This window comes from Manihot esculenta, chromosome 7, assembly GCF_001659605.2.
Source record: "Manihot esculenta cultivar AM560-2 chromosome 7, M.esculenta_v8, whole genome shotgun sequence".
Classification (NCBI taxonomy): Eukaryota; Viridiplantae; Streptophyta; class Magnoliopsida; order Malpighiales; family Euphorbiaceae; genus Manihot; species Manihot esculenta.
This window is the reverse complement of record NC_035167.2, coordinates 10,628,074-10,643,898: the sequence shown is the minus strand read 5'-3', so window position 1 is coordinate 10,643,898 and position 15,825 is coordinate 10,628,074. Positions and strand designations below refer to the sequence as shown.

Genomic DNA, 15,825 nt, shown 5'->3' with positions numbered 1-15,825 from the left:
CGTAGTATTATTTTGTATTTGATTCGATTCAATAGTAAATTTTCAATTAAAATCGAATTGAATTAAAATAATTAATTTTTAAAAAATTAAAACTGTATCGAATTAAAAAAATAAAAGCAAATTAAATTTTTGAAATTAATCAATTTAATCCGTTATTTCAATCTAAATTAAATATTACTCAACATAACGAGCGTATCACAAAATTTAGAAAGGAAAAAATATAAAACTCATACGACTTGAAAATATTTCCAAATCGGTGAGATATGGAATTATGAGTAGTTATATATATATAAACTATCTCATAACTATTCAATAAATAATTTATATCATATTTTCTTTTAATACAATACCGCTGAATTTAATGGCATTACAAATTTTATGGCGAGAGTATAACATCCCATATCTGAATGAGAAAACTAAATGTTAAGAGTTTATAAGTTTAATTAAAAATTATTAAATAATTTGAGTTAATATTTTGAAATAAGTTAAAATTATAAAAATTATTTAAGCAATTTTTAACATGATTGGTAAATATAAATATTAAATTTAAAATAAATTAATTAATTTTTTTTTAAATAAAGATTAGAGATGGGGAATTTTATTCACCGAAAATCAGGAAAAAGATAATGACTTCGATGGAAGAGGATGATCTTCTCCAGCGTAGTGTACGCAGGAAACGTAAAGATGGTGAGATGGGTGCTTCATTGAATGAGATTTATGATGATCCTGATTGTCCACCTGACCATCCGATGATAGAGACTGAGAATAATCCTGTGAACCTTGGTTTTGTTAATGGACCTTCTTTTAAGGATGTAGTGACGAATAGAAACGGTCCAGGACTGCAGGGAGCTTCTGGGAGTGACATGGCTCCTGAAGACGATGAGTTTCATTTTGTTTCGGATGGTGAGGAGGATGATGAGGATGATCGCCTGTGATTAGACTTTCGAGTGTGGATAAACGTCGATTGTGTTGACCTTGGAAAAATTCCCTTATTGTGAAACTTTTTGGACGTTCAATAGGCTATACATATTTGTGTCGACGATTGAAAGAACTCTGGAAACCTTCTGCTCCAATGGATGTTATTGCTTTGGATAACAATTTCTTTTTGGTCCATTTCGCTAATTCTGGGGACTTGGACTTTGCTAGATCGGAGGGACCCTGGATTATTGCTGACCACTACTTGACTATTCGTCAATGGTGCCCGGAGTTTGACCCTTTTCAGGATGTGTTAGAACGTTTAACTGTATGGGTTCGTTTTCCTTGCTTGCCTATTGAATATTATGATGAGGAACTTTTGTTACACATTGCCCGTAAAATAGGTGAGCCTGTTAAAGTTGACTCTAATACTAGCCTTGTGACTCGAGGACATTTTGCCAGAGTTTGTGTGGAATTGGATTTGACTAAGCCCCTTCTATCTAAATTCAAGATACACCGTAGAGTTCGCCGGATTGAATATGAGGGTTTGCATATGGTGTGCTTTGAGTGTGGTAAGTATGGGCATATGAAGGAAACATGTCCTAGTATTAAACCTACGCAGGTTAATCAGCCTAATTCTGTTAATCAGCAAGGTGTTGTTGTTGGTCATGAGCTGAACCGTGAGACTTACAAAATGCTTGAGAGTTTGCCTACCAATCCCGCTGCTACTGAGGATTTTGGGGATTGGATGTTGGTTTGGAGGGATCGACGTAGGGATAATCGTCAGAGTATCAGGCCTGGGCCTAAGAGAGTTGACAAAGATGAGGTTCGAAGGGTAGTTGCAGATGGGTCTACGGGAAATCGTTTTGACTCTTTACTTAATTTAGAGGATGAGGTCATACCAGAGGAGCAGAATAATGGTAGTTTGGGCACTCAGGAGATTCACATGGCTGTCCATGATGAGCGTCCTAGCAACCGGGCAAATAATATAGTATCTAGGGGAGGTGGAATCCAGAGAGGGAGTCGTGGTGGTAGAGGGCTATTTCGTGGAGGACGAGGAGGTCAGGCTGTGGCTAATAATGCAAATGTCGAGATAATTCCATCCTCTGCTACGACTTTTAGGGAAGTACGACCTAATATTAGAATTGGATTATCAAGGAAAGCAGCGGCAGAGGTTGAGCATACTATAGTTGTTGGTAATGGGAAGGGGAGGGTAGAATCTTGGGTTGTTTCTTCTGAAGATCAGGTGGGCTTGAGTGTCTTGAATCATGTGCCTCCAAATCCACCAGGTTTTCGTAACCCATCTTTCCCTCATCCGTCTAGCCCGAATATTGTCCCTAGTCAGAAGACAGTCAATAGGAGGGAGGATGATGTCACATTGATTGTGGCTGAGACATTTTTGAATGAGTTGAATAAGGCGACTTCTGCTAGTTTGGTTGCTCCTTTGGAGCACCAACAGCGTATGTGATACCCTTGGGAGATTAATCTGATGATGCTCTTTTTAATATTTATTTTAATGATAATTATAACCTGGAATTGTCATGGTGCAACATCATCTATTTTTCGCAACGCTTTTCAGGAATACAAGAGGCTATATCATCCTAACATCTTTTGTTTAGTGGAACCTCGTATTTCTGGAGAAGCGGCTAATGAAGTTTGTGGTTTGTTAGGGTATGAGAATTGGATCCGTGTTGAGGCAGTCGGATTTAGTGGCGGTATTTGGTTGCTTTGGTCAGAAGATAGTTTTCGAATGGAATTAGTTGTTACCGATCCTCAATTCATTACGGTAGCAATTAATTTTTCTACTGGAGAGAAATGGTTGTTCAGTGTAGTTTATGCAAGCCCTGATATTTATTTAAGGAGGAAGCTTTGGCAATCTCTTTCTGGAGAAAATAGTCTATCCATTTCTAAATGGATTGTCGCGGGTGATTTTAATTATGTAGTGGACTCATCTGAACAAAGTGGATATTCTTCTTCTAATCCTCCAGGAGCTCAGGATTTTTCAGAATGGATTTTCAAGCACTCTCTTATTGATCTGGGGTTTGTTGGGAGTGGTTTTACGTGGCAGAGAAGTGGCGAAAATGTCCCCTATCAAACTGCTCGGTTAGATCGATGTTTTGTATCTACTGATTGGAGACTGGATTATGTTGATGCTATTGTTGAACATCCACCTAAATTGCATTCAGATCATGTTCCAATTGTGATTAAATGTCAAGGGGTTCTAGCTTTTGGGGTTCGTCCTTTTCGATTTTTAACAGCTTGGACACTACATGCTCAGTTTGATCAAATAGTTGCATGCTCTTGGGACCCAAATCGTTCCCTAATTCATAATCTGAGCACATTAAAAATTTAGCTTGGAGAGTGGAATAGGACTCAGTTCGGTAATATCTTTGATAACAAGAGAAGGCTTTTACGCAGGTTAGGTGGTGTTCAGAGAGATCTTGCTGAAAGCCGGTCAAGGAGCCTTGTAAAGCTTGAATTTAAATTGAAACGCAGATTGGAAGAGATTCTACGCCAAGAGGAGATGTACTGGTTTCAGAAATCAAAAGAGGAATGGATAGCAAACGGCGAACGGAATACTCATTTCTATCATCTAGCAGCTACTATCAAACGAAAAAAATTATGTATTTCTGCTTTAAAGAATGATTTGGGGGAGGTTGTTACTGATCTGTCGGTTCTTAAAGGTATGGCCATCAATTTTTTCCGCAATTTGTATACTTCTGATTTGGGTGAGCTTTTGGATATTCCTTTCCAATATGCCCATCCTGTGCTCTCCACGACACAAATAGCAGAACTTGATAGACCATTTTCTCCAGAGGAGGTTAAGCTAGCATTGGACCAGATGGCGAGTGGTAAAGCGGCTGGTGACGATGGTTTTAATGTTGAATTTTATAAGAAGGCTTGGCCAATAGTTGGGACTCAGGTGATTGATTTTGTTCTTTTTTGTTTACAAGGCAATGAGCTCCCAAGCATGATTAATGAGACGGGTTTGGTATTGATACCGAAGGTGGCTACCCCTGAATTTCTTACTCAATTTCGGCCAATTAGCCTCTGTAATGTGCTTTATAAGCTTATTACGAAGGTCTTGGTGAACAAGTTACAACAAGTCCTTACTTCTTTAATTGGACCAGAGCAGAATAGTTTTGTTCCGGGTCGGCAAATCACAGATAATGTAGTCATTTACCAAGAAGCTCTTCACACTATGGGGAAAATGAACGGTGGCAATGGATTTATAGGTTTGAAAATTGATTTAGAAAAAGCCTATGATAGACTGGAATGGAGCTTTATTGATTGGAGCTTGGAGAAAGCTAATTTTTCCAGTTTATGGAGAACGAATGTGAGACATTGTGTTCATTCTGCTTCTATGTCAGTTCTTTGGAACAATGAGAAGTTGGAGTCTTTTTTGCCCACTCGTGGGGTTCGGCAAGGCGACCCTTATCATCCTATCTTTTTGTGCTTTGTGTGGAGCAACTTTCCAATATTATTAAACATTCAGTGGAACAAGAGGCGTGGCATCCACTTCCTATTTCCAACAATGGTCCATTGGTTTCACATCTCATGTTCGCCGACGATATGGTATTGTTTGCTGAAGCTACGAAAGAACAGTTGGATGTTATTATTAATTGTTTAACTGTCTTTTGTTGTGCTTCTGGACAAAAGATGAATTTTTTAAAGTCAAGCCTTTTTGTTTCTCCGAATGTGAGTACATCTACAGCCTCTCGCTTATCCTCTAAATCAGGAATTCCTTTGGTTTCTGACCTTGGGCATTATTTGAGTGTACCATCTCTTCATGGTAGAGTATCTCAGGTACAATTTTGTGGATTGGTTGATGATATGCGAAGCCGGCTTGCTGGTTGGAAGGCGGGTGCACTTTCTAGAGCAGGGAGAATAAAGCTGGTCCAATCAGTCTTGAACTCCATTCCTATTTATACTATGCAATCTATTAAATTGCCGGTATCTATTTGTAAGGAAATGGAGCGGCTTTGCCGTAATTTTATTTGGCATGGTAACAGTGGGGATTCTGCTGTTCATCTGAATAATTAGCAAACTTTGCAATATCCAAAGCAAAATGGTGGGTTGGGCATTCAGAATTTTGGATTAATGAATCAAGCTATGTTGGGTAAATTATATTGGCGGGCATTTATGAACCCATCTGACTTATGGATCTCATGTCTTCTTTGGAAATATAATAATGGTAGAATTTCTTGGAATCTTCGAGTACCTCCTAGTGCCTCTATGAATTGGAAGGCTTTATGCTGGGGCCTCCAATTAGTTTCTAGCGGTGTTTCTATTGACGTTCGTAGTGGTACTGATGTTAAGATTTGGCAAGATGATTGGCTTTCGGTTGGACCTCTTTTCCGATTGGTTTCTGCTCCTATTGATCCTTTGGAATTAGAGGTGGTTGTGAGATATTATTGGATCCCTGGATATGGATGGGATTGGAATCGGTTGTCTTTATTGCTATCTGATTTCATTTTAGCATTTTTACTCCCCATTTGCCTACATGATGATGTTAACTCAAGGGATGGAATAATATGGAGACATTCCATTAGTGGATAGTATTCAGTTAAAATGGGGTACTCTCTTCTGGTGGAGAAATGTGGTTTACCAGTTGCCTTACCATTATGGAAGCTTATTTGGAAAGCACCTGGCACGCAGAGGATGCGGGTTTTTCTGTGGGAAGTTGCCCATGAGAAAATTATGGTCAATGTTCAGCGGTTTCGGAGAGGATGGATTAATTCAGACTTGTGTATGAGCTGTGGTACTCAGTCTGAGTCGGTGCTACATGTTTTAAGAGATTGCAACTTTATTAAGAGTTGCTGGCTTAATTTATTACCTGCTAGTGAAGTCCAAACCTTTTTTGGCTTCGTTGATATCCATGAATGGTTGTCTTGGTATCTTAAAAGCTCTTTTTGTATTGATGAGCTTCCCTGGCCTGTGGTTTTTATGGTTACAATGAACGGTCCTTCAATCTTGGGGTCCAAAGATCAGTTCATCGCCTACTAATCTTGGGCAAGGCTAAAGAAATATATCAAGCCTGGAATGGTTATTTTCCTTCTTCTATTCAACGTCAATGTCGAGTGATTAGAGTGGCCTGGACACAAGCAACTATGGGGTGGATTACAATCAACACAGATGGTAGTGTGCGTCAAAATTCAGGAGCTGCAATCTGTGCGGGTTCTTTTCGAGACAGTTATGGTAAATGGCTACTTGGTTTTCGTTGTGTGTTGGGAGTTTGTGGTGTGGTTGAGGCAGAATTATGGGCCATATATCATGCTTTGAATGTGGCTTGGAGTAGGGGATGGCGGAAAATTGTTATCCAAACTGATTCTCAAGTTGCTGTTCAGCTTCTTCAAGGTCAAGGCAGTGGTGTTTATAGACTGCAGTCTTTAGTTATTAATTGCAGAGCTCTTATCCGGCGGGAATGGGAGGTTAAGGTCGTGAAAATATATAGGGAAGCTAATATGGTAGCGGATTATCTTGCGAATAGTGCGCATGGTGGAGTTTTTGGTATGAGTCTTATTGATTTGCCTTCATCCAGTATTAAGCTCCTCTTGGATGCTGTATGAATGTTTTTCATGATCATATAATAAACTAAAGGGCTCTATCCCTCCTTTTCAAAAAAAAAAATAAAAATTAGAGATGTAATCGAATTGAGTGGAGCCGAATTTTGTAAAACTCATACTCGTTTATTAAAAAATTTTAAAAATTTGAGTTCAGCCTGAACTCGAACTCTAATATTTAGTTTGAACTGAGTCTTAAAATCCAGCTCGATTCATGAAAGTTCGTTTAAACTAATAATAAGTTTAATTCAAACTGGAGTTCTATTAAAAAACTCATTAACAAATTTAATTAATTTAAATTTTTAAATATTAAAATTTTAAATTAAAAAGTCAGAAGAGATTTTAATAAAACCAAATATAATTTAATAAAAATCTATTGTAATTAAAATTTTAAATTAAAATATAATAAAAAGTGAGATTTTTATTTATAAAGGAGTTTCACCTTTTATCTCCATAAATTTTTAATGTGGGATCAATCTAAATACCTTATATGTAAAATAAAACATAAAATAAAATATAGTGATTTAATTAAAGTGGATTTGTAATCTAATGGTTAATGTAGGGCGGCTTTTCTAAAGCTCTAGGTTCATCAACGGTAAATGATTAAATTTTTTTCTTTTTATTTTTTTATTATTTAAATTTTTTATTTTTTATTATTTAATATTTAATATTTAAATATTTATTTATTTATTTATAACATCAAATATTATTTATTATTTAAATATTAATTATAAAATTTTTAATTAATTATATAAATTATATTTAACATAAAATTAATAATATAATATTAAATTTAATAATTATTTATTTAAATATTTTTATTACATAAAAAATTATTTAAAGTATATATAATAAATATATAAATTTATATATAAACGGTCTATAAAAAAAGTTTTTATTTAAATTATATAATTTTAATTAAATTTATATAATTTTATTATTAGTAATAATAGATATTTTTTATAAAATTTATTAATATATTATCATTAATTATTTATATATTATTATTTAATTATTCATATACCATTATTTATTTTTATTCAAATATATAATTTATATTGAATTATCGTATAAAAATACTATATATATAATATAAATATAAATATATTGTACTCAAATTTTATCAATAAAATTATATTAATTTATATTTAAATTATATAAAAATTTTAATTAATAAAATTAAGTGAATAATATTAAATAGAAAAATAATCATACAAATAAATATATATATATATATATATATATATATATATATATATATATAAATATATGAAAATAATAATAATAACAATAATTTAACAATCGTGTCTACTTGAGATATATAGTGAAAAATAAATATATAAATTAATATTATAGTTACATAATTAAAGGATAGAGATATATAAATTAACGATGGTAAATAGATTAAATGATTAAAAAATATATAATTAATTCATTAATTGAATCGATCTAAATCTCTTAACGAGTATGCTTGACGAGTATCTTAACTAATTTGTTTTCGAATTTAAATTTGGCTCGTTTAATAAACGAATTTAAAAATTAAGTTTGAGCTAAGCTCATTTAGAAATCGAATCGAATCTGGTCGATTTTTGTCGAGTGAGTTTCGAATAACTCACGAATAATTTAGTTCATCTACAACTCTAATAAAGACATGAATATGTTGAAATCTTTTTTTTTTTGTGTTTGAAACAAGAATTGAGATATTAGAGAGTAGAACTTGAGATCTCTCAGATTTACTCAAATATATTTAATCAGAATAAATCTAAATCTAAATTTGTGAGTGAGTGTATGTACAAAAACCTTTTAATGAGTTAATTGAAAATAGAATATAATAATTAATGTTCACAAAACAAAGGGGAGCTTGCAGTGATTTGGGCTTCATATAAATATCATATTGTATAAAATTCGTTTCAAATTATAATTCTTACTTTCACCAATTTTAAAAATTAAGGAAATTATAATTTGAAATAGAAAATATGTTATTAGCTAATTTTGGCATAAACTGCAATTTATTTATTTTTTTTCAAAATAATTGAAATTATGAAAATTTAAATATGAGTCTTTCATGTGAGAGATATGCATTTATCAATTGAACTAAATTAGTATAGCTAAAGGTATAAATTTTTTAAGTAACAACTAGCCTTTTATTTTTCCAACAACATGGGATATATGACTTGAACAAATAAATTCAATAACTACAAGAAACGTGTTTATTTTCACTAATCAGTTTACTTATAATTTCATTTTTTTATATTATTTAAAATAATATATTATTGTTGTTAATTAATTTAATTCGATTGATTTTATTAATTTTTTTATAAAAATTAAATTGAAGTGAAATAATTAAAAAATTTTAAAATAAAAATAAAAAAATAAAAAAATTAAATTAAAATTTAAAATTAAATTAAATTTAATTCTATTAATTTTTTCAATTTAAATAAAAAACTGCTTAACCTAAATAAAAATATCATATCAAATACAAGAGCTTGTACCTCTCCAATCTCTTTTACATAGTTGACTATCAAAGCTATCATTTTCATGGGTCATAACAAAGTCCCGATAGTCTTAATTTATCTTTAATGGGATCCAAACACCAAATTGAAAATTACAAATTTTATCTAAATTCTTATCACGGAAATGATTTGGAAGATTTGAGAATATCTCCCTCATGACCTCACACTTTAAAACTACTCAACTACCAAGTTGTTTCTCATAATAGGAGAAAATTACCATTAGCTTTTTAAATCCATAAAAAAATTATGGACTCGTCATTATTTTAAAATCGTTTAATTAAATTATTTTTATTTAAAAAAATTAAATTATTTAATTCTTTCATTAAAAAAATTATTAATCATTTAAAATATTATACTGTTTAATTTTTATAATTATATTTTAAAATATTAATGTTCATATTATTTAATTTTTTTATTAATTTTTAAAATGAACTGGTCAATAATTTCTTTCATGGATAATTAAATAATTTAATTTTTTAAAACACAAAATATTTTAATTATATGATTTTGAAATTAAAACAAACTAATAAAATCTTAAAAATCTAGGGACCTCTAGTAATTTCCCTTAATAATAATTTGAAAGAAATGAAATTGGCCTCCTGAAGACAAGAGGCCAAAGAAAAAAAATGTTAGTTCAAATCCTTCGAGAGAGTAGAACATCTAAAGCCTTGGGAAACTTTTTAAAACTAAAAATAAAAATAAAAAATTAGTTAAAAATGAAAAATTAGTATCTCAGGATCTTCATTTTATTAATTACTTTTTTTTTTCTTCAATTCTTATTAAATGAGACATAACAGAGTTATCTATATAGCCAATAAACATGAAAACAAATAATAATAATAATTAATGTGAACAACACAACACCATCATTAATGTCGTCTGTAAAAATGGCACAAAAAATTATGTTATCGCTCGTATTCTCTTCATATTATAAATTTATAAGTTATATAAATATTATTTTACGTATAAACCTCAAAACGGTTATAATATCTATAAAATCAAATATGCTAATTTCTTTTTAGTCTATTATATTATTGATTCAGTATCTATATTAATTTACATATTAGAGGATTGGCAAAACAATTTGCTCGATATTTTCTTCTAATTTATAGATCAATACTCAAAAAAATATGATGCAAATAAAATTTTATTAATTAAATAAGTTGTGGTCTAAAGTTTCATCTGCTTTTATATTTTTTTATGTATGAAAAATTAGTTAATTGCCAATATTTTTGTGGAAAAAAAGTTAAGTCATTTTTTTTTAAAATTTTTTATATTTTGAAAACTTTATTAAGATTTATATATAAAAATTTATTAATGTATTTTAGTTTTTAAAATTAAAAATGGAAACAAAATTTATTTTATTAGAAAATATTTTTTGAAAATTTTCTAAATACATAGTATTTTTGGAATCAATGAGTTTTATACACAAAATTTAGTTGTGGTTTCACTAATTTTGTTTTATCTGTTCGATTTCGAATCGAAATAAAAAAATTAATATAATAAAAATTTAAATTAAAATCAAATTGAAATAAAAAAGAATCAAATCAAACTGAATTCAATAAAAAAAAATCAATTATCAATGATGATGGAGAAATAAGAAGATGACTAATCAATCAAAATAATTAAGATCTATACTCCAAATCAACCAAAATAATCAAGAACTATACTCAAAATTATCTGAAATAATCAATCTCTATACTCAAATTAATCAATAAACTAAAATAATAAGAATTTAATTTATAATAATAAGATCTATATACAAGCCCAATCAAAAAGAGAAAGCAACAAGATCTAAAGAAGAAGAAAAGAAGAGGCCAAGGCGTCTGAGAAAGGAAGAGTTGAGGAGGGGAGGCCGATTTGCATGTCATTCTTATCTTCTTAGGTCATCTGAGAAAGACAAAAAAGGAGAATCATGGGAAGATTGCAACAACTGAGTCGTCGTTAAAAGAGTAAGGGAGAGAGAGGCGTATAAAAAACAAAGAAAGAAGAAATCACAGCATCGTGGGACTTTGTGGCAACATAAGAGAAAGAGAGAGGAGTGAGGAAGGGTGATGACTAAAACAAAAAAGGGAGAGAGACTAGGATTTTTTAAGTATTATATATATATATATATATATATATATATAGTGATTAACTTAATCGGATAAAAAATCATAAAATTTTAAAATTAATAATCAAATCAAATAAATTAAATAATCGAACCAAATAAATTAGTTTGATTTGATTTTTTTAATTAAAATTAAAAACTACTCTCCTCTAATTTTGTTATCAGTAATGAAAGACTATGTTTCTAAAATTTTTATTAGTGGACAAAAATAACATATATCTTATATTCTTGGCTTTTGGACTACTTTTCTTTAACTAAGTGTGGTTTTTATAGCTTTAGTTGCTTTAGTTATGTATGATTTTATCGCTTTAGTTTATTTATCTGTCGCAAGTTTCGCGTAATCGCGGATGATCTCTCTACTTTGATGGTGCAATGCTTAGGAATGGGCAGCTACATGGATGGTGAACAACCCAATTTTAGTTAATATCGTAATCTTTACTTAACTTTTATAAAAATAACTATTTAATATATAAATATTATAAAATATAATTATACACCATAAAACTTTATAGAGTATAATTATTTAATTTTTAAAAAATTCAAGGCACGTGTAACTCATCTTTAAGGAGAAGAAATCTTTTTTACTTAACTTTTATAAAAGTAACTATTTAATATATAAATATTATAAAATATAATTATACACCATTAAACTTTATAGATTATAATTATTTAATTCTTAAAAAATTCAAGGCACGTGTAACTCATCTTTAAGGAGAAAAAATCTTTAAGGAGAAGGAAGATATGATTTTTTTTTTAAGGAGGAGAGGGAAGAGAGCTATTTCGTTAACGAAAATAAAATATAAAAATATTTTAATATATTTTAAAAAAATAAAAATATTTTAATAGATTTTTAGAAATATAGAGATTAATTTATTAATAATGATAATATTTAGAAATTAAATAAATAGATTTATTTAAAAATAAAATTGAAATTTAAAAATTTTTTCTCGCATATTTCTTCTAGTTTTAATGGAAAAGAGAATAAAAAAAATTATTTCATTAACAAAGAGAAAAAAACTAAGGACATTTTAATAAATTTTCTAAAAATGTAAAAACTAACTTATTAATAATGATAATATTTAGAATTAAATAATAATTTATATATATATAAACTAATAAGCAAATAAAGGAAAAACGTTTTAATCTAAATATTTAAATTTTAAATTAATTGGTCTAACATTTAGATTTAAGTGTAATTTTAATTGATATTTTAAAATGAAAATATAATCATTTAGATAGAATGTGAAATATAATATTTTATTATTTTTTAAATATAAACTAATTTTACATCTAAGAATAATATTATCTCATATTTAATTATTTAATTCTAAAGATAATAGTAATTTAATCGTTAAATATATGATGTCAATTATTTATTTTACATTAATAATTATAAAAATTTTATAATAAATATTTTGTATATGTGTTATTTTTTATTAAATAATATATTTAGTATAAAGTATTTATAATTATTACTATAAAATAAGATTTATTACCGTCGAAAATGTAATAATATATTTAATAATTAAATATTTATTTTTAATTTTAAAAATTAATCAAAATTATATTTAAATATAAATGTTGAGTTAATTTATTTAAAATTTAAAAGTTTAAATTAAAATATAAAATAATATAAACATTTGATTTTTTTATTAATTAATCAATTATAAAATAATAATAACAATACATATAACATATTAATTTATTAAAATTGTATGAAAATCTAGTTAAATTATTAAATTATAATAAAAATTATTAAATTTAAAAATTTGCTAAAATTATATCAAAATATAAAGATTAGACCAATTAAATTAAAATTAAAAAATTTAGATTAAAATAAAAATAAAGACAAAAATTAAGATTTTTTGAGTTAATTAGCTTTTTTTAATTATATTTATAATATATTATGCCATTACTAGATATAATAGATATTTTTAAAAGAATATATATGTGATAAAATAATGGTTTTTATTTCTTAATTTAAATATTTTAAAAACAATAAATAATTTATTAATATAAACAATAGTCTATTAGCTATAATAATGTAGGAGCTTAAAAAAAAAAAATCAATGACATATATAATTTCACCTCATTTATTTTATTTTAAGAAAAATTAATGGAATGACATATACCTTTAAAAAAAATAAAAAAGAGAATATAAAATTTATGGGATTTAATCCCAGCTATAATGACTATTAACCTACTATTTGTTTGACTAATTAATTTAAAAATAGCATCATACTATCATAATCTATCAAAATCAAGAATACCATTAAATAAATAGAAAAAAATGTATTTGAAAAAAAAAACAACAAAATCTATCAGAGGAGGAAGAGAAGAGAAGACCATGGCTAAAATTAAAAATACTTATTAATTTAATCAGTTTATATTTAATCAGAACTAAAATTAAAATTAAAATTTAATCAGAATTAAAAATTAAATGGGAGATTTATAATTTAGTCCCTGAGTATTACCATTATTAACAAGTCAGTCCCTATATTTTTAAAAACCTATTAAAACATTCTTATCTTTTTCTTCCGTCAACGAAATAGTCATTCCGTCTATTTTTGCCGTTAAAAATATAGTAAAAGACCAAATTACCCCTCTTCTTTTCCTTTTTCTCCTCCTCCTCCTCCTTTTTCTTCTTCATCAATTATTCTTCCTTCTTCTTCTTCTTCTTCTTCTTCTTCTTCTTCTTCTCCTGTTCTTTTTCTTCTTCTTCTCCTTCTCCTTCATCTTCATCATCTTCTTCTTCCTTTTTGAGGAGCTTCTTCCTCTTCTTCTTCTTCTTCTTCTTCGTCTTTTTCTTTTTCTTCCCCTTTTTTTGCTTCTTCTTCTTCTTCTCCTTCTTCTTCTTCTTCTTTTTTTTCTTCTTCTCCTTCTTCTTCTTCTTCTTTTTTTTCTTCTTCTTCTTCTCCTTCATCATCATCATTTTCTTCTCCTTCTTCATCATCATCTGCTTTTTCTTTTTTTAGGAGGAGGAGGAGGAGGAGGAGGAGGGAGGGACTATTTTGTTGACGGAAAGAAACGACAAGGACATTTTAGAAAAGATAGGGACTATTTCGTTGACAAAAAAAAACGATAAGGACATTTTAATAGATATGAGAAAAGATAAGGACGTTTTAATAGATTTCTGAAAATATAGGAAATGACGATTTCATTGACGGAAAGAAACGATGAGGATGAACTATTTTGTTGATGAAAAGAAACGATAAGGACGTTTTAATAGATATGAGAAAAGATATGAACTATTTCATTAATGGAAAGAAACGATAAGGATGTTTTAATAGATATAAAAAAGAAAAAATATTTTAATAGATTTTTGAAAATATAGGGACTGACTTATTAATAATAGTAATATCCAAGGACTAAATAAGAAATTTTATTTAAGGATAAAATTGAATTTTAAAAATTTTCTCTATCCTCTATTATCTAATTTTAACGGAAAAGAGGATGGAAGTACTATTTTGTTGATGAAAAGAAAAGATAAAAATATTTTAATAGGTTTTTAAAAATATAGAAACTTACTTGTTAATAATGGTAATATTTATAGACTAAATTGTAAATCTTTCAAATTAAAAATACTTATTAATTAAAAATTAAAAATACTTATTAATTTAAAATCTATCTAATTTATTACAAATGTCTCTCCAAAGGTTTATCAAAACCGAAAATCCCCAATGCACACACTTCCCCTGTTCTTGTTCCTCTGAATCTACTCCCAAGTCTCACTCATCGCTACCAACTCTCTCTCTCTGTGAACCATAGTGCACTTGAAAATTTCCAGGGAAAATGCAGAATAATCCTTCAGAATCCGATTCTGGGTTGTCCATTTCTTTCCCAATTTCTTGAGGTTTCATCAAAATTTCTTGGTTTTGCAGGTTGTAGCCATGCAAGCTTGACAACCCAAATTGTATTTTCAAGAGGCAATGTAAAGGAAACAACAGAAACAGGTCCTTTTTCCTCGCATAATGGTGGCTGCCATTTCTCAAGCAGCTGCTGCTTCCACTGATAAAACCCCTAATCATGCGAGACTCCCGCTCTTACCTTCTGAGAAAGACCAGAAAAACAATGGTGGTCATGTTCCTGCAAGAAAACCCAGAGGAAAACAGGTCCCTTCTAGATATCTTTCTCCTTCTCCTTCCTCTTCTACCACCACAACTACTACTACAAGTTCTTCTTCCTCTGCCTCATCATTTTCTAAGAGATTCCCTTCTCCCTTGCTTTCTCGCTCCACAAATTCTGGCCCAGCACATACTCCTTCCTCCTTTTCTTCTTTTTCTGGTCCCAAAAGATCCCAGTCTGTAGATAGAAGGCGGTTGGTGGCTCCGAGGCCAACAACGCCGAACCCGAAGTCTAAACAAGGCAATGCCACTGAAATATCAGCTGCAACAAGGATGTTGATCACTTCTACCAGGAGTTTATCAGTGTCTTTCCAAGGGGAAGCGTTTTCACTCCCGATTAGCAAGGCTAAGGCTGTGACTTCGCCAAATTTGGGTAGAAAGGCCACTCCAGAAAGGAGGAAAGCGACTCCTGTGAGAGATCAAGAGGAGAATTCGAGGCCTCTGGATCAGCATAGGTGGCCGTGGAGGAGTAGATAAGGGAATTTAGGTTTGGCAGAAAGAAAGCCGATATTGTCTAGGAGTTTGGATTGTAGTGGTGGAGATAAGAGGAGTCTAGGATCTGGGTTGATGATGGTTAAGTCATTGTAGCCATCTGTGAT

General features: G+C 29.5%; 1 protein-coding gene across 1 annotated transcript; it reads left to right on the top strand.

Moving 5' to 3' along the window:
• Positions 1-14,759: 14,759 nt before the first annotated feature.
• On the top strand, positions 14,760-15,793 carry LOC110619315 (protein SNOWY COTYLEDON 3-like). Its single transcript, XM_043958263.1, has one exon. The coding sequence runs from the start codon at positions 15,074-15,076 to the stop codon at positions 15,701-15,703; it is 630 nt and encodes a 209-aa protein (XP_043814198.1). The 5' UTR covers positions 14,760-15,073; the 3' UTR covers positions 15,704-15,793.
• The last annotated feature ends 32 nt before the right edge of the window (positions 15,794-15,825 follow it).